Raw genomic sequence first — 21,638 nt, forward strand, 5'->3', positions numbered from 1 at the left:
ACCGAGCTGCGTCGGGCAGGTGGCACAGCTGGTGCCAGGGGTGGCGTCGGCACCGAGCTGTGGTGCCGGCGGTGACGGCTGTGGGGCGGTGGGTGCGCGTCACGCCAAGCTGGGGCTGGGGCGCAGGTGACAGCGAGGTGGCACAGCGGGGCAGGTGGCTGATGCGGGGCGGTGACACGGAACCAGCGCAGCGACGCGGGGACGCGCACAGATGGCGGCAGGGATGTGGGCCCCTGCGGGGTGGCAGGGCCAGATGGCAGGGCTGGTGGCGGGCAGGGTGGCACAGGGGGACAGGGAGGTGGCGCGGCGTGGGGTGAGGTGGCACACCTGGAGCTGGGGGTGGCACGTGAGGGACAAGGGGGGTGGCACTGCGTGGAGGCAGGGGGCACGTTTGGGGATGGAGGGGACGCATTTGGGTATGGGGGCGGACAGGAGGGGACACATCTGGGGATGGGGGACGCATTTGGAGGCCAGGAGGGGACGCATTTGGGGGACAGGAGGGGACACGTGGGGGTGGAGGGGCCGTATTTGGGGACGGAGGGGACAGGAAGGGAGAGATTTGGGGACGGGAGGGGACACATCTGAGGCCAGGGGGGGACGCATTTGGGGACTGGGGGGGGGGACAGATTTGGGGGTGGAGGGCACATCTGGGGACAGAGGGGACACATCTGGGGACGCAGAGGACGCCTTTGGGGCCAGGAGGGGACACAGCCGGGTACAGAGGGGACAAATTTGGGACGGGGGGGGGCAGCGGGGGACACGGGGGGTGGCAGCAGCGCGGCCCCGGCCCCGCACGGCCCGGGCACTGCGCACCACACTGCGGCGCACTTGGGGGGGGGGGGGGCCGCGGAGCGCGCGCGCGCGCACCAGCCAACCCACCTTGAACCGGCCCCCCCCCCCCCCCGACCAATCACCGCCCACTCCGCCGGGGGCCGGGCCAATGGCGGGCCGGCGGGGGCGGCACCGAGCGGCTAAAGGGGCCGGGGTTAGGCTGCGCCCCCCGCGCCGGGCGGCGGAGGCAGGTGCGGCACCGGCACCGGCAGCGGCGGGATGGGAGCGGCGGCGGCGGGCGGCGGCCGGCCCTGAGCCGCCCCCTCCGGCCCCACCGGCCCCGGGGAGCCCTGTCCCGGCCCGGCCAAACCCGCCCCGCCCCGGCCGGGCCGCCCGGCGGGCGGAAGATGCGGCGCACCGGGGGCCGGTAGTACTATGATTTGGTATGTGGCCGCTTGGGTTGCAAGTGTGCTCGGCGCCCGCGGGGTGCCCGTGCAAGGTGAGCGTGCGGGGCGGGGGGGGGGGGGGTCCTTGGCGTGCACCGGTTGGGAGCGGGGGGGGGTTGCACCGGGGGGTTTGCGCCCGGATCGCGCCGGGGTTTTGCGCCCCGGGCTCGCCCCGCGGCGTGCGGCGGGGTTTTGGGGCGGGGGGGGGGGCGGGGGGAGCGCGCCCCGGCGGTGCGGTGCGGTGCGGGGCGGGGCGGTGCGGTGCGGTGCTCGCGGCTCGGCACGGGGCCGGTTTCCCCTCGGCGCTGGTGCCTGGCGAGCGCCGGGCGCGGTGGGGGGGGGGTCTCGGTGCTTTTTTTTTTTATTCCCACCTTTTTAGGAAAAAAAAAAAAAAAGGAAAAAAAAATTAAAAAAATAAAATAAATAGAGGGGCTGTGTGCTGTCAGGGCTTCGCGCCCGGCGCGTCTCCTGGAGGCGCCCCCCGTTTTTGCGGTGACCTCCCCGGAGGGCAGCGGCTGCGGGTCGGGGAGTTGGGGAGGCAGCAGCAGCGCCGAGCTGCGCTGCGGGCGCCGGGGTGCTGCGGGCGCTGCGTGTGTGCCTGCGTCCGCGCCCCGCGCTCGGAAATCCGCTTCGGAAGAAGTTGGTCGGGGAGAGTCCTCGCGCGGGGACGCGGCCGGCCGGGTGTCCCAGGGGGGTGCCTGTCCCCCCGGGGGGTCTCTTGCTCCCCGTTTTTTTTTTTTTTTCCCTTCCAGCCTCCCTGGGGAGCGGGACGGAGCTCGCCCTTCTCCGCAGGGCTGTGCAAGGGTAGGCTGGGAGAGCGAGGAGAAACGCAGAGGGGATTCGGTGCCTGCCCTCTCTGCTTCCCCTGCAGTACCCTGGCGAGGTCAGCGCTTCCTTCTGCAGCCTTTGGGGGTGATTTTGTCCCCCCGACGTCCCTGCCCCGGGGAAGGCATCCTTCCTCCTCCCCTCCCCGGGTGGCTGCAGCACCAGCCAGGGTAAAGTGAGGCGCAGGGTTGTCCAAGGTCAGGAAGGAGACAGCAGCAGGGGATCACCCTGCTTTTCCTGCTCTGCCTTCCCTCCCGTCAGCCGCCAGCCCCCAGCCATCCCCGCAGGTAGCAGGTGAGCTGCAAGCTGCCTGCGCTCTCCTGCTGCTGCTGCAGCACCGGCTCCCAACCCCGCCGGGCTCCCCAGCCCCCGGGCGCACCGCAGCCCACCCGTGGGGCTCCCCCCCAGCGGGTACGTGTGGGATTGGGGTCGGGATGGGGCTGCCCTAAATGGGGTTGGGGCCCCCCGGCAGGGTGGGCTGCAGGGGCGCGCGTACGGCGAGGCGCGTACGTGATGAATGAGTGTGCCGTGAGTAATGCGTGGGTGGGCGCCGCGCGCGGCGGGCGAGGGGGCGCTGCGGGCCAGCGCGTCCCCCGCGGGGACATGGCGCGGGGACGGGGAACAAGCGGGCGCTGCGGTGCCGCGCGCCCCCATCACCCCAAAGCAGGGGCTGGAGCAGGAGAGCAGGGGTTTTATGGTGGGGGTGGCATCCCTCCCCCCCCCCCTCAATTCCTCCTAAGCACGGTGGTGGGGGTGTAGGGTGTTGGGGACCCTGGTGGAGGGGCGGGAAGCAGGGACACAAGTGGGTGGCTGTCACCCCGCATCGCTCAGCACCGACTGGAGATGATGTTTGCAGGGGATGTGGCTGCGGGGAGGGAGCCCACGGCGTGTGCCGAGCCGCCTGGCTGGTGGCAGCGCCCCGTGGGTCTGCTGGTGTCCTGGGGGCCGTGGGCGTCCCCTGGGAGTGCTGCGTGGCTCTGCCCCATGCCAGGCTCTGCTGCGGTGGCCGCTGCGGTGCCGTCCCCGCGGTGTGTCCGTCCTGAGTCACTGCGCCCTGGGCGTGCGGGCAGAGCGAGCCAGGGCTGCCGTGCGCTGTCCTGCCAGGCTGGCGACGCTCTCGGGCTGAGATCTCCCTCTGCACGCTGAACACGATGCTGTTTTTGACACCCCTAGGCTCGGTTTCAACCCTCCCTGCCTTGCTGGGAGAGGTGGCCTTCCTCCCCCTGCCTCCTCCTCCTCCTTGCGGAGCTGGGCAGAAGCACGGTGCCTTGCAGCCCTGCTTTCCCCGGGCAGTCCCCCGGCCTGGCGAGGCTCTCCGAGGGCTTTCCAGGCGTTAATCCGCTCAGAGAGCGCACGTTATCCCCTCTTACAGCATGGGGGAGGAGAGCGGGGACGTGCCCGTGCCAGGGCGCGTCGGGAGTGGGTGTCGGGGGGAGGTTTAGGGGGGGCCCATCCTCCCGGCGTTCCCGTGGCGCTGTGACGCTGGGGCTTTCCTCCATCTCCCACCGGTGCGGTGTTGCAGAGATGCTTGTGGGCACGGCGTGCCGAGGGGTGGCTCGGTTTTGGGCAAGGCTGCCATCGAGGGGGCCGCCCGGCCCGTGGCGGTGACCTTGGCTCGGGGAGATACTTGCCTACCCGTGGCGGTGCCGCCGCTCGGGTGCTGCATCCCGCGGGCTGCCGCTGCTCTCCCAGCACCTCCCTGGCAAGGGGTTGGCTTGGCACCGGCGTTGGCCAGCGGGGGCTTGGCCCAGTTCCCCTTTTTTATCCTTTCCTGGAGGATTTTTTGCTCCTCTTGACCTGTTGGATGGAAGGGCAGGGAGGGGCGTGTGCGCCGTGGCGCTCAGCGGAGGATTCTCGCGGTGATGCTTTTCTGGCTTGGTTGCCTTTCGGCTTGGACGATGCGGCTTCCCCCGTGCTGGGAGGACTCTGCAAGCCTGCGTTCCCCTCCGGAGCTGCTGCAGGACAGGTCAGCGCGTTCACCTCCCTGCTGGAGGGTGGCAGCGAGGCCCTGGAGCTGGGCGAGCAGCCGGCGCGGTCCCTTCCCGCGTGGATGGAGGAGCCTCTCTCCCTTTCCTTCCCTTCCCTTCCCTGCGGCAGGCGTCTCCCGAGCCCGAGGCCCTGGGTGACCAGCTGGCCTCGGAAAAACAACTCCGTTCCTCCTGCTTCCTGCTGGAGAGGCTGGCATTCGTGGGAGGATTGCCTGAGCCAGGAACAGCGTGATTCAGGAGCTGCTGGCGGGCGGCTCGGCTGTCAGCACGCCGAGTGCTCGCATCAGAGTTATGAGCCGGAGGACCGTGACAGCGGCGGGGCGGTGGGACCGGGGCGCGGGGCTGCCGTGGGTGCGCGGGCGCCAGATGCAGCAGCAGGTCTCCCCCGGGGCCGTTCCTGCTCCGGCGGCTGCTCGGGGAGCTGCTGGTTGTTGCTGGGAGATGGCTCCCGGGAGGTGCCCGGCCGCTGGTGTCGAGCGCGGGGATGCACCAGCTCCGATCCCTCCCGGTGGGATGGCACCGGGGCGATGGGGACGGTGCGGTCACCGCCGGCAGGTCGCCTTGTGCGCTTCATCCCTGCACCCCCAATGGGTGGCACGGCGTTGGGTGCGCACCCACGGGTGCCGATGCGCCTGATGGGCACCATCCCAGCGGTGTCATCGCCGTGGGGCAGCACCTGGGCTCGGGATGGCACCGGCTGCTGCACGGGGCTGTCCCTTGTCCCCACGACGGGGTTCGAGCTCGCCGCCAAGCTGCTGATCCCGCGCCGCCGCCGCCTCTCCCTGCGTGACCTTGAGGCGAGTCGCTTGACCTCCGCGCGGCGCAGTCCGTCCATCTGGAAAATCGGGTTTAAAACGCAGGAATCTGGCTGAAAAAAAAACAAAACAGATGCTGCTTTGAAGCTGGGGGAAGGGGAGCGGGCTGTGTGGTGGCCGCCTGGGGATGGGGACAGGCAGTTCCTCTCGGGGGCCTGCGAGCACCCCTGGGTGCACGGGGGGTGCCGTGCTCGTGGCTTGCAGGGTTGGGCTGGCTCTCTGGGTGGTTTTATTGAGGAGCGAGCAGCTCCTTGCAGCTTTCTGCCTTCTGCGTGCATCCCGTGCCCTGCAGAGCTGCATCCCCAGCTGGTGTCCCGGTGCCAGCCCCTCCTGGCCCAGCATCGCCGGCTTCTTCAGAGCTCCTCAGCCTCTGCTTGTCCTTGGGGCGACCCTGCTCTTCCCTGGGATGCTTTCTGCTGGCCCCATCCTTCCCATCCTTCATGGGATGGGTCCTCCAAGCACATCCAAAGGGATATCCCCCATTTTTACAGCCAAGCCTCGTGCCGCCGTGGCTTTGCCTCCCTCTTTATGGGACAGGAGGGATTGAAAGCCCGGATCTGGGTGGCCCCAGCCTCGTTGGGAGCCCCGTGATGGCATCGTCTTACGTGATGGCAGCCTTCCCTCTCCCGTTGGGATGTGTTCAACTCCACCTCCACATCTTGTATTCTTGCCTCCTGGCACACTGTGTGCTTTTATTTTTCCTGGATCCGCTCTGATGACGAAGCCTGTTGATTGCTTGTTTTTTCTTTACAAAGCGCCCCCAGCTTGGTGTGAGCTACTGCTCCGGGGGGGCACTTGGGGTTCGCATCCCCGCCGTGGCTCTTGCTGCTGACCCCGTTTTGAAACCGCAGGTTAAGTCTCGAACCCCCCTGAACTTGGCTGGGAAAATCAAGCGCGTTTAAAAATACCCTTTCTGTTTGTGCTCTGTTTCTTCTGGCATCTGCGGGTTGTTTTCAAGCATTTCTCCACAAATGTGAGGGTGAGAATCACTTCTTTTAATGGAAAGCTGCAGTCTCCATTATTTATACGCTTTCAGGAGCTGGGGCGTCAAGGGAAGCCTGAATGCAGCGGGGTCGGGAGCAGCACCTGGGCTGCGTTTGTGGGTTGGGAAGGGGCAGAGCCCGTGTCCCTGACCCGACGGGTGCCCCATTGCTTCCTGATGGGCACAGAGCTGGGTGCTGTCCCCGTTCCCCTCTGGAAGTGGGGACGCAAGGACACGAGGGGGGTTCCTGCGTGCCCATCCTTGACGTTCAGCCCTGGAGTGGGGAACCCGTCTCCAGGACCTTCATTTTGGGTGGAAGAGTGCTGGTTTGGAGGCAGCGGAGCTGATTTGGGGGATGCTGGGGGCTCGTTTGCTGCGCTGCCCATCGCCCAGCTTTGTCTGCGTGGGGCTGAGCGCAGCCACGCGTGCCGTCACCCGCCGGCCTGCGGAGGGGACACCGGCGCTGCGAGCTGCCAGCACTGACCTATTTTTCCTCCACGCACGTTCTGGCGCTTGCAATCCCCAGGCCGTGGGTGTTCGGTGAGTGCTGGGCCTTTGGGTGAGGCAGGAGCTGCTTGGGGTCACCTTTGGGGGACCCGGGAGCAAGCGGCTTCCAAGCAGGAGCTCCCCAGGGCCCGTCCCCGTGGTGTCTGGGTGTGTGGCAGTGGTGAGCCTCACGGGCAGCGTGCTTCTGTATTTCTGCAAGCTCAGCTATGTGCAGACCGATGCTCTGCTGGGCTTTTGGGAGCTGAAAACCAACGTCCCGTCCCCCTGTGGGCTCGGGCAGGAGCGGGGTGCTAGGGGTGGAGCTGGGGAGCGAAGGGGTTCGGGCTGGCTGCTCCCTGCTGCCTCGGTGGTGGGTTGGTGGGGAGGTTTTGTCCTCTGCTGCTGGTGGAAAGCAGGGACGCTGTCCCTTGGAAGGTCGTGGACGATGCTGCGGCACCCGGCGGGGTGCTGGGGACCCGCTGGGGTGAGACAGCCGCCCGCGCCAGGGAGGCAGGGCGAGCGCTGTCCTTGGATGCTCTTGAGCTGCACGTGACAGCTGCCGGCCCCGCTCAGCGCAGGGGGGCTGTGGGCAGCCGGGGGGGGGGGGAATCCCAGTGCTCCCAGTGCCATCTCCGCTCCTGCTGGGAGGCTGGCTGCATCCCAAGGCTGCTCTGCTACCCGTCCCCTCCTGCTGCCGCGGCCGGGCACGTGCGGGTGGGAGCAAGGGCAGGGCAGCCCGGGGAGCCGGGGGTGCTGGCGAGGTCCCGGGGGTGCTGGTGAGGTTCCTGGGGTGCTGCTGGGGCAGGGCCGGATCCTTGCAGCTCTTCACCATCAGGGCAGAGCCGATGCTGTCTCTGCTGACAGGGTGCGAAAGCCTGAGCTCATCGGCGATGCAGCGATAAGGAGGCCCGGGAGGTGCGAGCGTGCCACCGGGGCGGTGCGAAGGGGGCCAAGGTGGCCCCGTCCCCGCCACCACCCCCCGCCTGCACGGATGGGGCCGGGCAGGACCCCGGCGGCAGGGATGAGCTCTAGCAAGGGATGAGCGCTAGCAGAGGGCGTGCAATGCAGCAAAGGCTCCTCGCGAGCGGCTTGCGGCGCGATGCCTTCACCCTCCCCTCTGCCTGCGAGCGGCAATCCGGTGCCGCAGGGAGCGGGGACGCCTGGCCTGACGCAGGGCCGAGGGCTGCCGTCCTCCCCGGGCACCCGCTTTGTGGCGCACCGAGGGGGGTCTGGGTGCAGCCGGCGGAGCTCCCATCCCGCGGGACACCGGGAGGGACGGCGGCACGGCACAGCTGGTGGTGCGCGCTTGTGCCGGAGCCAAAAATAGCCGGTGATGCTCGGCTCCCGCGGCGGGGAAGCGGTGATGTCACTCGCCGCCAATCACCGGCGGCCCCGAAGAGCGGCGCGGAGGAGTGGGAACGTGCCTCCCCGAGCATCCCTCCCCGAGCAGAGCATCCCTCCCCGAGCATCCCCCGGGGAGCGGGCAGTGGCTGGGTGTTGGCGGATGTTTGGGGAAAAAGGGGGTCCCCCCCCCCCCCCGCCGCGACGCGCCGGAGGAGAGGTGCTCGGCCAGCCCAAACCCCGCATCTGCAGTTTCGGGAATCCCCAGCCTGCAGTGCTGCAGGAAGGGAAGGGGCGTGAGGTGGTGCGTGGAGCTGCTGCGGAGCCCCGTGCTGCATCGCCCACCCCCACCCACCCCCCCAGCCCCGTCATATCGATGTTTTGGGGTTGCAGGGAGCCCTGAAAGCCCAGCCTGGGTTTTTCTCCTCGTGCTGGCTGTGCCGGTGCTTTCTCACTGCTGCTGCTCCCCCCTCCAAAGGCGTGAGCTCCCTTTCTGCAGGGGGTGAAGCCGTAGGAAAGAGGCGATTCGGGGCCGGGCACCTCCCTGCCCTGGTTCCCCGTCTCCCTTTTTGAAAGCTGTGCTGAGGAATGTGCCGAGCTTTGCTGCTGATGAAAAGAGCAGGATGATAACAGGCTGCAGCCGAGCTGGGAGATGCAGCCAGGGTGGAGCAGAGCCTTGGCTGAAGGCTGAGAGCAGCGAGTTTAATTGCTCCAGCCAGGGGAGAAGCGGGGTGCCAGAGTGGCAAGTCGCAGACGAGTTTCGAGCCTGGGGCTCTCGGTGACACCCAGGGACAGCGACTGGGCCACCTGGAATGGCTCCTGCGGGACAGCCACATCCCAGGGCATGCCACAGCTGCAGATGCTTGGCCCTGCTCACCAAACTCCTGTGGATTTTGGGGAGGATGAGGGGGTTCAAGCGGGTTTGCTTCTGTTTTTTGGGGTGGAGGAGCCCTTGGGGTTGGCACTTGGGCTTTCCCAAGGGGGTCCAGTGGTTGGCAGCAGGCTCAGCCCCTGCAACGGCCGCAATTTCTGCCTTCCTCCCCTTGCAGGTGCCCTCGGCTCGAGGGAGGAGCCCGAGTTTGTGACCGCTCGCGCTGGCGAGAGCGTGATCCTGGGATGCGACGTTATCCACCCGCTCACGGGGCAGCCGCCTCCCTATGTGGTGGAGTGGTTCAAGTTCGGCGTCCCCATCCCCATCTTCATCAAGTTCGGGTTCTACCCTCCCCATGTCGACCCGGGGTATGCAGGTGAGGCCGGGGGGGGCGCGGGGCTTGGGGGCCGGGGGGCCGCGAGGTGAGCGGTGCTGTGCCGCCGAGCGCGCGGCTCTGCTCAATCTGCTCCTCCATAGGAAACCGCGCGCGCTCTGCCTCTCATCGCTTTCTTTCCACCCAGTTGGTTTTAATTAAGCAGCAGCACTAGGAAGCCAGCTGGGCTGCGTGGGACGGGAGCAACCGAGGCAGAGAAACCCAGGGTGACGCGTGGTGGCGGCGGCGGCTGCTGCCGCTGCACCCCGGAGCAGCTGCGAGCCCGGGGAATGCTCGGGGGAGCGGGGCACGGGATCGGACCACCCCAGGGACATCTCCCCGTGGAGGTGGCCAGGAGGAGGTGGCAGGGCTCTGCTGGAGGTGCAGTGCCCACGTGGCTGCACACCAACGCGTGTCACCCTCCCCGTGTGGCTTCTGGTGGCACCTCTGAGGGCTGGGGGCGGCCCGCTGGGGCAGACCCATCGCCACGTGCTGCTGCCTTGGGGAGCCCGATTTTGGTGTTTGCAGCGGGTTGAGATATCCCCCGTAAGGATGCGTTTGTGGGGTTGGGGCAGCCGGTGAGGGATGAGGGGTCTGGGGGCCGCAGAGCTGATGGGCTGTGCCCTCTCCCCCCCGCAGGCAGGGCCAGCCTGCACGACAAGGCGTCCCTGCGCATTGAGCAGGTGCGCTCCGAGGACCAAGGCTGGTACGAGTGCAAGGTGCTGATGCTGGACCAGCAGTACGACACCTTCCACAACGGCAGCTGGGTGCACCTCACGGTCAACGGTGAGTCCCAAACAGCGGCACGGGGTGGGCTCAGGGTTCGTGGGCAGCTCTACATCCAGCCCGTTTCGGCGCCGGTGTCGCTGCTCCGTTCCGGGGGTGGCCCGTGGGGTGGGATGCGGCGGGGTGCTGTGCGCTCGGAGAGCGCAGTAGTGCTGGGAGTGGTCTGCGGATGAGCTGAGCCAAAAGGGGTGGTGACGGATAGGGGATGAGTGTGCTGTGGGTGCCAGGAGGAGGGCAGGGCTGCTCTTACGCTGGGACTTGGGGTCAAAATCAGCATCCGTCGCTTGCCCACCCCGTTCACATCCCCATGGTGAGGGGCCTTGCGTCCTTGCAGCGCTGGCGTTTCACGGCGGTGCATGAGGATGGTGCTGCTTGTTGAGCTGGGCTGCAGGGTGTGATTTTGTGCGTGGCTTTCTAGTCCTGATAGGTAACGAGGATGGTAACGAGCCCTCCAGGTTTGGCAAGCCCGACCGCACAGGCTGCCGGGGCTGGGGCTTGGCAGAGGGCGGTGCGGGAGGGCACCCAGCACCCGCAGAGCCGCAGATGGTGCTGGGCAGCAGTGCCAGGGCACGTGCGGAGCGAAGGCCAGGTCCCTGTCACCGTCACTGCCGTGGTTTGGGGCCGTTCCCTAGGTTGATGCCTCGTCCAGGGAGGACAGAGGGCCCCGGCGCAGCCGTGCCGGGCGCAGGATTGCTGCAGGGCTGGGGCGGTTTTCCCTTTGATTTCTGACTCACGCTGGACCTCGATTGCATCTGCACCTCCTAAACAAATGAGAAGCCGTCCAGGCCAGCTCCAAGCAGGAACTCCGCTTACAGAAGGGACAAACTTTTATTAGCAATCACGCAGTTTAATTACGCCAAGCTTGTTTAAAGGAAAAGACATCAAGAAGCAGGGCTGGGGCCGCATCTCCTCTTAACAAACAGATCAGAAAATCAAATCTTTGTTTTCTCCGAATTCAGATTTACTCCAATTACTTTTTCATTTTATTAGCGCCGCGCATTAAACTAATTAGCAATTTGTCGTCTTCCACGTCGGGAGACGTCTTTATTTTTAGCGGCAGCCACGCTTTGAAGCAGGACGCGGCCGTGGGGCGCTGCCGGCTCCTCGCCGCCGCCGTGCCCGACCTTGAGCGATTTATTTAACCTTTGGGGGGGGGGACGCTGGGGCTGCGGCGCGGTGCAGAGCTGCCTAATTGAGCCCAATTAGCGGGAAGGAGCTGCGCAAGCAGGGCTCGTGGTGGCGGGGAGCGCAGCAGCTCCGTCCTTGCCTGCTCCCCTGCGACGCGGGGCTGAGCTGCTGGTGTGCTCGGAGAGCTTGGGAAGGGAGGGAGGAAGGAGGAGGAGGAGGAGCGTGGGGAAAAAGGGAGGAAGGCGGCTCTGGTGGCTGGTGGGGCTGGCTTCATGCTCCAGCCGCCCGGGCGAGGTGCAGGAGGAGGAGAGGATCCTGCAAAGGGGCTGGGAGCGCTTGGGGAATGCCCTTGGGCTGCGCAGGGCGGTGGCAGGGAGCTGAACCTTGATTTAAAAAAAAAAAAAACCCTGCAGAGCTGCAGGCTGGCCAGCTCCTGGTTTGCCACCGGCTGGTTTTATATCCTCCTCCCTGCCCAGCCCCAAAGGGCTCTGGGGTGCCTGGGAGCTGCTGGGTGGTGCCTGCAGCGTCCCAGGCTACTCCGAGCATCCCGTCCCTGCACGGAGGGGTCTCAAAATGGGTTTTATTGGGCACACGCGGGTTTAATAACGAAATAATAACCGTAATCCTCCAGGCCCAGGAAACAGCTTTCAGGGGGAGGGCTGTGGCTTTCCCCCGGCGCATTAGGATGCTTAATTTTCTTAGGGGGGAAATAAAAAAAAATCATTTTGGGAGACACAAAATATAATTCTTTTTTTTTTTCCGAGCAGATTAAATTGCCAACCTGTCTTCCTCGAAAGTGGGCTTTAACAACTGCTGGTAATTAGGGGCGGGCTGTAATCCTGCCAGCCTCTTTAATCAGAAAGGAGCCTTTCGATCTGCACTGCGGTGTTTTCTTATGTTTTGACAATAGCAAGTTAATGTGTGATGGGAATAGGGGGCGGAAAGCTGCACATGGAGCCACTGGGGAGGAGGGTGCGGAAGGGGCTGGCGCCCTGGGGTGCCCTCCAGGGGTTTCTGGCTCTCCCCTTGACCGCTGGGCTGTAGGGCACGGTGGGGACAGCCCCTGTGACGTTGCTGTCCCCGCAGCCTGAGCCCCGTTTGCATTTCGGAGCCCCCTTTCGGGGACGTGGGGGCTCGTGGGGTGTCCCCAGCTTGCGTGTGGCCACCCCAACTCCGTCACCGTGCCACCACGAGGCTGACAGTGCGTGGGACCGGGGGGGTGACGGGGTCTCCCTCTGCCCCCCCAGCTCCCCCCACCTTCACGGAGACGCCGCCGCAGTACGTGGAGGCGAAGGAAGGCAGCAGCGTCACCCTGACCTGCATGGCATTCGGGAACCCCAAGCCCATCGTCACCTGGCTGAGAGAGGGAGAGCTGCTGGCTGCCAGCAGCAAGTACCAGGTAGGTGCGTGGCGGGGAAACAGCCTGGCCCAGCTGCACGGAGGGGGGGGTGGCACCCCACGGACCCCCCCCCACGTGTCCCTTAAATCAGGGACGGGATGGGTGACAACGTGGTGGTGGCAGCTGCGGCGTGTCTGCAGCCAGCCTTGCTTTCTCAGCTCTTCTCCCTGCTTCTTGGCCGTGGGAGAGGGGTTTTCTGGTGGTGGGGCTGCTGGGGGCTCTGCTGGACCCTCCCCCGGGTTTTGGGTGGGGGCTACGCCTTGGGAACGTGGTGGCTGTGGGGGGGAGAAGGGGGACGGTTTGGGCATGGGGGGCTTTCCCCGCCCCAGGACCCGTTTCCCATCCCAGAGGCTCCCACTCCTCTCCCAGGCAGCGATTCCACCCGAGCCGTAATTGGTAAATCAGGCATTGGAATCAGCGCAGGCACTAATGAGAGTAATTAGGAATCATTTGTTACTAATTGAAATAGAAGGATGAGGCAGAGTGAGCGGCGGGGAGGGAGCCTGCCTGGGAGCGCGGCTCTCGCTTGCTTGGGGGGGGATGCTGCAGCCCCTGGGGGTGACGCTCCCCGGCCCTTTTTTGCCGTGTCCCCGGGGTCCCGATGGGGATTTGGCCACTTGTGGGGCTGTGGGGCAGCGTTGTGGGGCCAGGCTGGGGCTGGCGGCTTGTGCGGGGCCGTGGGTCTCACCGTGCCCATGGGACGCGGGTGCTTGGCTTGGCTTTTGTGCCCCCTGCACGTCCCCAGGCCCTGATTGCAGCGGGGCTCGGCCGCTCCCTGGGGACACGGTGCGGGTCCTGTGGGATCGGGGCAGGCAGGGATCCTCCCGTGGGACTCCCCGCTCATTGCAGAGCAGAGCACGGCTTGTTGCGAGGCGTTTGGCAGGAGCGGAGCAGTTTGGAGTCTGCTGTGCGTCAGTCACTCCTGCAGGAGACGAATACGTTGCAAGGGTTTTTTTTATTTTTTTATTTTTTTCCCCCCCCTTGGCGTCGAGCAGCAGCGCGTGTGTTGGTTTATTAATATCGAAGTCTTGCAGAGTTGGGGAAGCCCATTTCTCAGCCGGCTCTAGCAGCAGCCGCGGCTCCTCTCCATCTCCACCCTCCCTGCCCTTGAGGAAGCGGGGAGGGAGCCAGCGTCCCTGTGCGGGGGGGGTCCCCGTGGGGTCCCCACGTGCTCCAGGGTCCCCTCCTGTTCCCCAGGTGAGCGACGGCAGCCTGACGGTGCTCTCAATCAGTCGGGAGGACAGGGGTGCCTACACCTGCCGAGCCTACAGCATCCAGGGGGAGGCCGTGCACACCACGCGCCTGCTCGTCCAAGGTAGGATCCCCACGCGGTGCCTGCGGGGTTGTCGTCTGTGTCCCTGGGGGGCTGGGGGGGGAGTCACTGAATGCACTGTGTCTCCGTGGTTCTGGGAGCTGGGAGAGGGCGGATTGCCCTGATGCATCCCGCTTTGTTCGTGGGGAAGGGGCTTGCCTGCATCCGGCTGATCCCAAGACACCTTCTGGTGCCAGTCCTGGGCTGGCTGGAGGTTGGGGACAAATAAAGCGACCGACAGGAGGGTTTGGGGATGGTGCTGGGAGGAGGCGAGGAGGGCTCTGACGGTGCCCTGATGTGCTCGGGGCCATGTGGGTGCGTTAGGGAGGATGTTAGGGCTGTGCCACTGCAGAATTATCCCCGGGAGCACCCCAGCTACCTACCCATGGCACGGCGGGGACCCCGAGCAGCGGGTGGTGCAGCCCCGGGCCGGTCCCCGGCACGCCTTGGCCGCAGCAGGCTTCCACCCCTCCTGCCCGCAGCCTTCCATTAAAAACGCCATCAATAAATAAACAAGGAAATGAAGCCCAAACCCCAGACGTTTAAATAACATCAGAGCCTGCCAGCTCATCCGACAGCACGGGGAGCAGGATTACGGCCGGTGCTGCCTCCTGCGGAAGCGGCCGGGCTGGGCACCCGGCCAGCACCGGCACGGTCCCCACGGCGTGTGCCTCCATCCCCCTCGTCCCCAGCACGGATGTGGCAGGAGATTTTGGGGGGGACCGGGATGGAGCTGTTAAAGCCAGGGCCGAAATGACTCGCCGGCACCGCGCCCGGTGCCCGATGCTTTGTGTCCTGTTTGTAGGGCAGAGAAATCCACGTAATTGGGGCACCCCGGTGGCCGGGCTGTCAGCTTGCTGGAGCAGCTGTGCCGATTAGCAGCCGGGCCATGATTGCAGCTCGGTTTTGTTTGGAAAGCGGGGAAAGATTGAGCATGTCACAAAGCGCCTCGTCAGATAGCGGTGATGCATGGCCGGCCTCCCGCTCCTCGGCGCTCGGCTCCCTCTTTTATTAAATCAACCTTTAATTAGGTCAACAGCTACCGGCAGAGAGAGGAGCTGGAGGTGTCCTGCGCTCCGCTGTGCGCCCAGGCAGCGAGCCGTGCCCCTCTCCGCTGTGTCTGGGCAGCTTGCTCTTTTCCCCTGGGTTGTTCCTGCGGGTGGTGAGACCAAGGAAATGTGCTCGGGATCGAGAGAGGTGGGAGCCTGTGTGCCCAGGGAGAGGCAGCAGAGCTCTGAGGGTGCAGGGATGGACCCCAGGACCGCCGTGCCCCTTGGGAAAGCCCCGCTGTCCTGGGGGATGGGGTCCCCCACGGCTCATTGGGCACGTTTGGGGGGATGCTGGCTCCAGCCCATGTCCCCACGGGGGTGACGCTTGCTCTCCACCCCCAGGCCCACCCTTCATCGTTTCCCCTCCGGAGAACATCACGGTCAACATCTCCCAGGATGCGCTGTTCACCTGCCAGGCCGAGGCGTACCCAGGGAACCTCACCTACCTGTGGTACTGGGAGGAGGAGAACGTCTACTTCAAGAAGTGAGTTTGGGACGGCGCCTTCCCCTCGTCCTGCGCCGGGGCTGCCCTCGCTCCCTGCTGCTCCTCCTCCGGCTTTCTCCCCCCCCCCCCCCCTCACCTCTCCTCCCCTGGTCTCTCGCAGCGACCTGAAGCTGCGGGTGCGGATCCTGATCGACGGGACGCTGATCATTTTCCGGGTGAAGCCAGAGGATGCTGGAAAATACACCTGCATCCCGAGCAACAGCCTGGGCCGCTCGCCATCCGCCTCCGCCTACCTGACGGTGCAGTGTGAGTGTGGGAAGCAGGGCCAAGTCCTGATGGATGAGCACGTGCTGGATGGGGTGGGGACGCCTGGCTCTGAGCCAGCCCGGAGGTGCTGCCATCCCAGTACGACCCACAGGGGGACTGGGAGGCTTGGGCAGCAGCCTTTGGGTGGCTCCGTGCTGGGTGCCACCACCCCGGGCAGAAGGGATCCCTCTCCTTTTAATGAGGGCGGGCATCTCGTGGGCGCTCCCAGGGCTCTGTTCCCTTTTGTTGTCCCTGCAAACACCCCATCAGGGCTCTTAATATCAAATCCCCGCTTTATTTCTCGGTATTTGTCGTGGGGGCTCGTTGCTGTGACGTGGTTTTCTGTGAATTTGTAGGGCTGCGTGTAATAATTTCAGGCGGTAACTGATCTAAACAAACGGAGGGGAACAGCTCTGAAAGGAGCGTTTCTTCCCACGCTTGTTCTTTCCGGCTCCCCCTGCTTTAATGGGTAGTGTGCCACCAGCATCCTATGGCATTCGACAGTAATGGCCCAAATTTCTGCAGTCTGCAATTGCAATATTGCTCTGCTGTAAAAGGCTGCAGTGATTTTATTTTATTATGAAAGATAGGCTCGAACAAACGGGGCTTGGAGCTCGGTTTCTGAAGACCTTTCAGCCTGTGACTACAGGCCCACCGCTGGGAGCTGCCTGTTAGTGAAAACCCCCACGTCCGCGGGGCGCTGGGGCTGGCGGTCCTGTGCGCTCCCTTAGGGCACGGGAAAAGGGGCAGGATGCGGCCGGGAGGACGGCGGCAGGGTTCCTGCTGACCTCGCAGGGAGCCTCTCTATCCCATTACCTCCTCCCCGGCTGCCCCACCACTTGATTACATTTCCCTAAGCCGGTCCCGTGCATGCTGCTCCCTAATCTGGGTTATGGGGTCAGTGCTGGGGTGCCCCGTGGCAGCAGGAGGTTTTGGGGAGCTGTTGGGGTCGCGTTTGCCATCCGGTGCTCACAGCTTTGGAAACTTGCACGGCTCCCGAGCTTGGGTGCTTTTACCTCAAAAAAGCTCCAGTGAGGGGTCTTAATTCTGGTGTCAGGCTTTAATAACCCTGAACTTTTTTTTTGCCCATAACTTTGGGGTAGGCTTTTAGCAAACTGGAGCTGGAATGGTTCTGAGCCCCCTCTTTGGCCAGAGAAGCCACAATGAATTTTTCTCATTGACTTTTATGTGTTCTCCTCGGTTGCGGGATGAGATTTCTCTTCCCCTCTGGGTTTTCTCTCGCGGATACCCTTGCCCTAGCGCAGAGGGGACAGATCTGCACATCCTGGGCCCTGCATCCCTCCGTCACCCATCCCTTCCATCCCAACCCCGTAGTTTTACCCCGAGCTTTGCCTCTGTGCATCAGCAGCACGGGGACGCCGCTCCCCAAAAAAGCGATTTCCTTCCCCAGCGCAGCGTAAGCCCCGTTAGGATTTTCCCGTAACCTTGTGCTGCTGGTGTCTAGACGAGATTTGTAGAAATACTCGCTCTCCTTATTAGAAGTAACTTTTTTTTTTTAAAAGCTTCTTATTAAAGAAAGTCTAGGTTCTCTCCAACCCACTCGCATTTAATTAAAAAGCTCTTAGAAGCGCTGTTAATGACACGTTCTAGACTTGAGGATTGCGAGACGTCTTGCTGCGTGGGTGGTGAAACGTGGGGAGGTTAGATACATATTTTAAGCTTTTTTGCATCCTATTTGGAAGGGTGGAGGTGGCTGATTTTTTCCACGCAACCCAGCCTCAATTAGGCATGGGCTGCGAGTACAAACAAATAGGAGGGAAGCGGCTCACGCTGGCCTGACCGCAGGTCCCTTCTCGGTCTCGGCTGCTGCCCTTGGTGTGTTTTAGGGTGCTGGGGTTGGAACAGTTTTTGTTTGCTGGGTTGGAGTTGTTTCCCCTATACACAGCAGGAGGAACAGAAGCGTTGTCGTCGCCTTGGGAGGCGCCTCCAGGCTTGCCCACAGCCTTTTTTTCCTTCTGGCGAGAGCGGGCTGCAGGGCGGTGTCGCTCGGGGTGTGGGAACGGGTGTTTGGTGCTGCCTTTTAAAGGCGGCTTTTAATGAAGCGCAGCTCTTAATGAGCTCCAGGTAGGGACCCACTGGGTGCAAATAAAGCCCCCCAGAAACTCCAGCTGTTGCAGTGGATGTGAGCGCGAGCCCGAAGATATCAGCTGGTGGGAGACTTAGGAGCATTTGGGGTTTGGACTCGCATTTAGGGGATTTGGACTCGTATTTGGGGGTTTGGACTCCTTGCACGAGCAGTATTGGTCCTCCGCAGCCGGGTGGGGAGGGAGACGGGCTCCTTCCCGGTGTTAACCTGGTGCTGCTCTCCCAGATCCTGCCCGCGTGGTGAACATGCCCCCCGTCATCTACGTTCCCATCGGGATACACGGGTACATCCGCTGCCCCGTGGAGGCAGAGCCCCCCGTCACGCTGGTCAAGTGGAACAAGGACGGCCGGCCCCTGCGCGTCGAGAAGGTGAGGGAGCAGCGGGGAGGGGGGGATGAGGGTAAGGGGTGTCTGTGCTGTCCTCCACCCGAGCTGCTGAGCCCCAGCCTTCGTGTCCAGGGAGGAGAAAGCCCCTGGGTGGGCTGACGCCGTTTTTTCCCTACCAGAGCAGCTTGGGCTGAGTTAATTCAGGTTCCTTCGGGCAGCCCACGGCGCCTGTAGACATGCTGTCTGAATCTCCCAGACCTCTGAAATGACCTTCCGATGGCCCTGTTTTCTTCCAAGGGCACCTAATGGTTAAAAGACCCTTTTAACAAGTCTCTGTCTTCCTGTAATCGTGCTTTGATAGTCTCAGCAAGGATATTAGCCATTAAATATTTAAGGAAAACACTCAGTATTTAAATTTTTTTTTTGTTTAAATATTAACGATCTGGAGTTTTCCCTTGGTTTAAACCTGCTGCCCGTGCGGGTTCTTGGTCGCTGGTGCCCGCGGCTTCTCATGTGGGGTCATCTTGGTGCCACCAGGTTTGGGGGCCCTCAGCCCTTGGTCTCCCCAGGGCCCAGCAGGGCTGTGTTCCCCTTCCGTGGGGTGCCGAAGAGCCTGAGTGGAGGCTCCTGGTCCCCCCCCCCAGTTTACAAAAGGTGTGAGCTGGGACTTGGCCTTACTCTGGCCAGGGAAAACCCGGCTGTGGCCATGCTCGGTGAGCTGCTCAGGTTTTTATCACAAAATGTCCCGCCCGTACCAGCGAAATGGCTCCTTTTGTTAAGTTAATTTTAAGAATGCATTTAAAAAGGAGGGAGTGAAGGGATGAGGGGGATTTTAATGTGTCTACTCAAGACATAGGGAGGTGAGGGCAGGCTGCTGTGCTTGCTGCCATGGCATCCTTCCTATGAGGTCCTTGCTGTGTGGCTGCTCTTCTTAGGATGTGGGTTTTTTTGTTAAGAGACAGAAGTCTGAGTCACAGGAGGCTTTTTTAATGAACACCAAACAGGAGAGCTTTGAAAGAAAAAAAAATCTTCAGTGCCTTTAGGCATGTGTTTTGCAATAGAATAGTTCAGCTGGAAGGGACCTATGAAGATCATTGAACCCATCTGTTTTACCTGAGGTACGGTACTGTCATTGAATCTGTTGGGCCACTTGAAGAAGCCTGACTGTATGTAAGGAGGAAAGCATCAGCGAGACAAACCCCTGCGTCATCGGTGTGTTCAGGGCTGGGAAATCCTTCCTGGGGAGCAGGCACAAGCTGTGCCTTCACCTCCTGCTCACCGCTGCTGGCGGGAGCTCGCCGGGTGTTCGGGCTCCGTGGGTGGCGTTTGTCTCGCCTGATTTTAGACATTTCCAGAGCTGATGCCGGTGTCGAGGACTAGTCATCCAGGCTGCTTTTGCAGTCCTTGGAGAGAGAGCAGTGCTTCCAGGAAACGGGTCTGTGCTCGAGCTGAGGCATCTACTCCTGGAAGGGATAAATCACGTCGCGGGGTTTACCAAAGTCTCCTGGTTAACTGGAAAAGAAATCTAGACCCAAGGCTGAGATGTGGATTTCCTTGCTGTCTGCACTCGGGCAGGCTGATCTCGCCTGCTTTTCCCCTCTCTGTGTTTGAGGAGGTGGCTTGGGTGCTGGGAATGGGACTCGAAAGCAATTTGGGCACCTCCGGGAGATGCGCCAGCCGCCCTGGGCTTAGTTTTTGGGGTTGGCTGAAGGGCAAATAAGCGGTGGTGTGAGCGGGATGCTGCAGCTGCCTCTTCCTCCCCGCCGCAGTACTCTGGCTGGAACCTGCTGGAAGATGGGTCGATCCGAATCGAGGAGGCAACCGAAGATGCTCTCGGCACTTACACCTGTGTGCCTTATAACGCCCTGGGTACGATGGGCCAGTCTCCCCCTGCCCGACTGGTACTGAAGGTAACGTTCCTGCTGCCCCAGCACATCTGCCGTGGGGGGTGGCCCCAGGGGAGCTCTTGGGGTGTGCAGGGGGCTGGGGTCCCGGGCTGGGTGCTGTGGATGTGTGCATTTCACCAAACTGTGCTACTGTGTGGCTGGGTGAGCCTTCCTGTTCAGCACAGTGCCGCAGAGGTAGATTACCGTTTTTTAAGATTATTACTATTTTTTTAAAGTCTGCCTGCAGTTGTCGTTCATTACCGAGTGTAGGTTAGTGGGGAAGTGCTGGCCCTTGTGTGTCAAACCAAAATAAGGTGCTGGCGCGTCGCATCGAGCCTTAGCAGACCTGCACCAGGACGCTTTGACGAAGCATCGTTCCCATCCCCGGGATGGCCTGTTTGCCAACAAATGTTCAGTCCTGCTGACCCGGGCTTGGATTTGCAGAGGATTTTAATAAAAAGATGATTTAAGCTGTAGAAAAGCTCCGTGGGCTTTTGCTGCTCCGCTGTAGCCACCGGCACTGCTGGAGTAGGAGCTTTGTTCCCTGAACAAAAAGACACATGTGAGCTGTGGCGAGGAGTGTTTGATTGCTGAGATTCACACGATAGAGCTCTGCAAACCTCCTCGTACATACACACATCCGCCGAGCTGACTAATCAGGCTGATATCTGATGTGACGTGGGCGTTGTTTTGTTTTTTTTTTTTTCCTGTTTACCTCCTTAAAATTTAAACAAGGTGGCTCGGTGGCTTTTCAGCAGAAACTTCCCTCGATGCGTGTGATTTCGGTGTGCCATAAAGCCTCGTTCGCACCCGCTTTCTGCTGCTCACCTCGGCCTTACCCAAACCACCGATGAATTCGTTTTGGGAGGGTTTGGTGGTGTGGAGCCGGAGGCGTGAGCTGCCAGGCGGGATGTTGGTGAGCGGTGGGATGTTGGTGGTGTGGGCTCACGCTCCTTGCCTTTTCCCTTGGCTGCAGGACCCCCCCTATTTCACGGTGCTACCAGGCTGGGAGTACAGACAGGAGGCAGGGAGGGAGCTGTTGATTCCTTGTGCTGCTGCGGGAGACCCCTTTCCTATCATCACCTGGAGAAAGGTACCCGGCCTGCCAGACAAATCTGCAGTGCCTTTGGCTTTTGGTGAATATTGCAGACAGAGAAGCCACACTCTGTCCCGGTAAGAACAAACTGCAGGTACAGCTGCTTCGCTTTGGGCTGAGCCACTGCCGTCCTGTCCCGCAGGTGGGTGGGGGAGCCCGGCTTGTGGCCACTGAGTTCTTTCTGATACCGTGAAAAAAACCTTCACAGCAGCATCTGCAAAGCTGAGCACTGCCCCCGCCCCGGCCCCTTCCTCCTCTTCCTCGCTGGCACTGCCTGTGGGACACCTTCCTCTTCCTCCTCCTCTTCCCGGTGAAGCTGGCACCGGCGACGCTTGTCCCTCAAGAGGGGACGTGCTACCAGAGCCTGCCCAGGGGGGCTCTGCCCTGGGGCTTGGCTGAATTTTTGGCAAGGGCCTGGACCTGTCAGTGCCTCCTTTGGTGCCCTGTGACTCGGAAGACCATGGGAAGAAGCTGGTTTAACCGTGCTGGACTGTACATAACGATTTGAGGATGTTTCTTCCTTTAGAGCAGGGTAGGGCCTGGTGTGGTGTCACCGGAGCTTTCCAGTCCCCTCTTCCCTTTGCTTCCCACCTTTGCTGCGCCCGTAGGAGAGCCACAATGCAGGGCACCTCCTGGGCTCTTTGTCCCACTGCCAGGATCTTCTCTCCAAGCCGCCTGCCCCCTTCCAGCCCTCCCAGGAGGGCTCCTCAGGATCCTTGCATCGCCCTGGGGGCACCATCCTCGCTCCCTGCAGCGTGAGGTTCTCCGTCTGTTCACAGTTTTACCAGCACAAGGAGGACTGTAGCTTGGGCAGATCTCAAGCGACCTACCTGAAAGTTGTTAGCTCTTTAGTTTTCTTATCGATCTTATTTTTCCTTCCTTCCCCGCCCCCTTCTTATT

General features: G+C 62.7%; 1 protein-coding gene across 9 annotated transcripts in view; it reads left to right on the forward strand.

The window, feature by feature from the left end:
• Positions 1–1,024: 1,024 nt before the first annotated feature.
• IGSF9B (immunoglobulin superfamily member 9B) overlaps positions 1,025–21,638 on the forward strand; it is a 51,872-nt gene continuing 31,258 nt past the window's right edge. For 4 of the 9 annotated variants that reach the window (XR_010826145.1, XR_010826146.1, XM_066981104.1 and 1 more), the window contains exons 1-10: positions 1,026–1,270; positions 8,704–8,901; positions 9,538–9,684; positions 12,060–12,211; positions 13,409–13,526; positions 14,915–15,056; positions 15,178–15,323; positions 17,656–17,798; positions 19,526–19,666; positions 20,619–20,735. Coding sequence is in view for 6 of the 9 variants with exons in the window: in XM_066981104.1 (XP_066837205.1) it covers positions 1,207–1,270; positions 8,704–8,901; positions 9,538–9,684; positions 12,060–12,211; positions 13,409–13,526; positions 14,915–15,056; positions 15,178–15,323; positions 17,656–17,798; positions 19,526–19,666; positions 20,619–20,735 (1,368 nt within the window). In the remaining 3 variants the exon portion in view is untranslated. Of the gene's footprint in view, positions 1,271–8,703; positions 8,902–9,537; positions 9,685–12,059; positions 12,212–12,718; positions 13,119–13,408; positions 13,527–14,914; positions 15,057–15,177; positions 15,324–17,655; positions 17,799–19,525; positions 19,667–20,618; positions 20,736–21,638 lie in introns of those variants that run through there. The other 5 variants (XR_010826144.1, XM_066981108.1, XM_066981106.1 and 2 more) reach the window with 5 other exon arrangements.

This window comes from Anser cygnoides, chromosome 21, assembly GCF_040182565.1.
Source record: "Anser cygnoides isolate HZ-2024a breed goose chromosome 21, Taihu_goose_T2T_genome, whole genome shotgun sequence".
Taxonomy (NCBI): domain Eukaryota; kingdom Metazoa; phylum Chordata; class Aves; order Anseriformes; family Anatidae; genus Anser; species Anser cygnoides.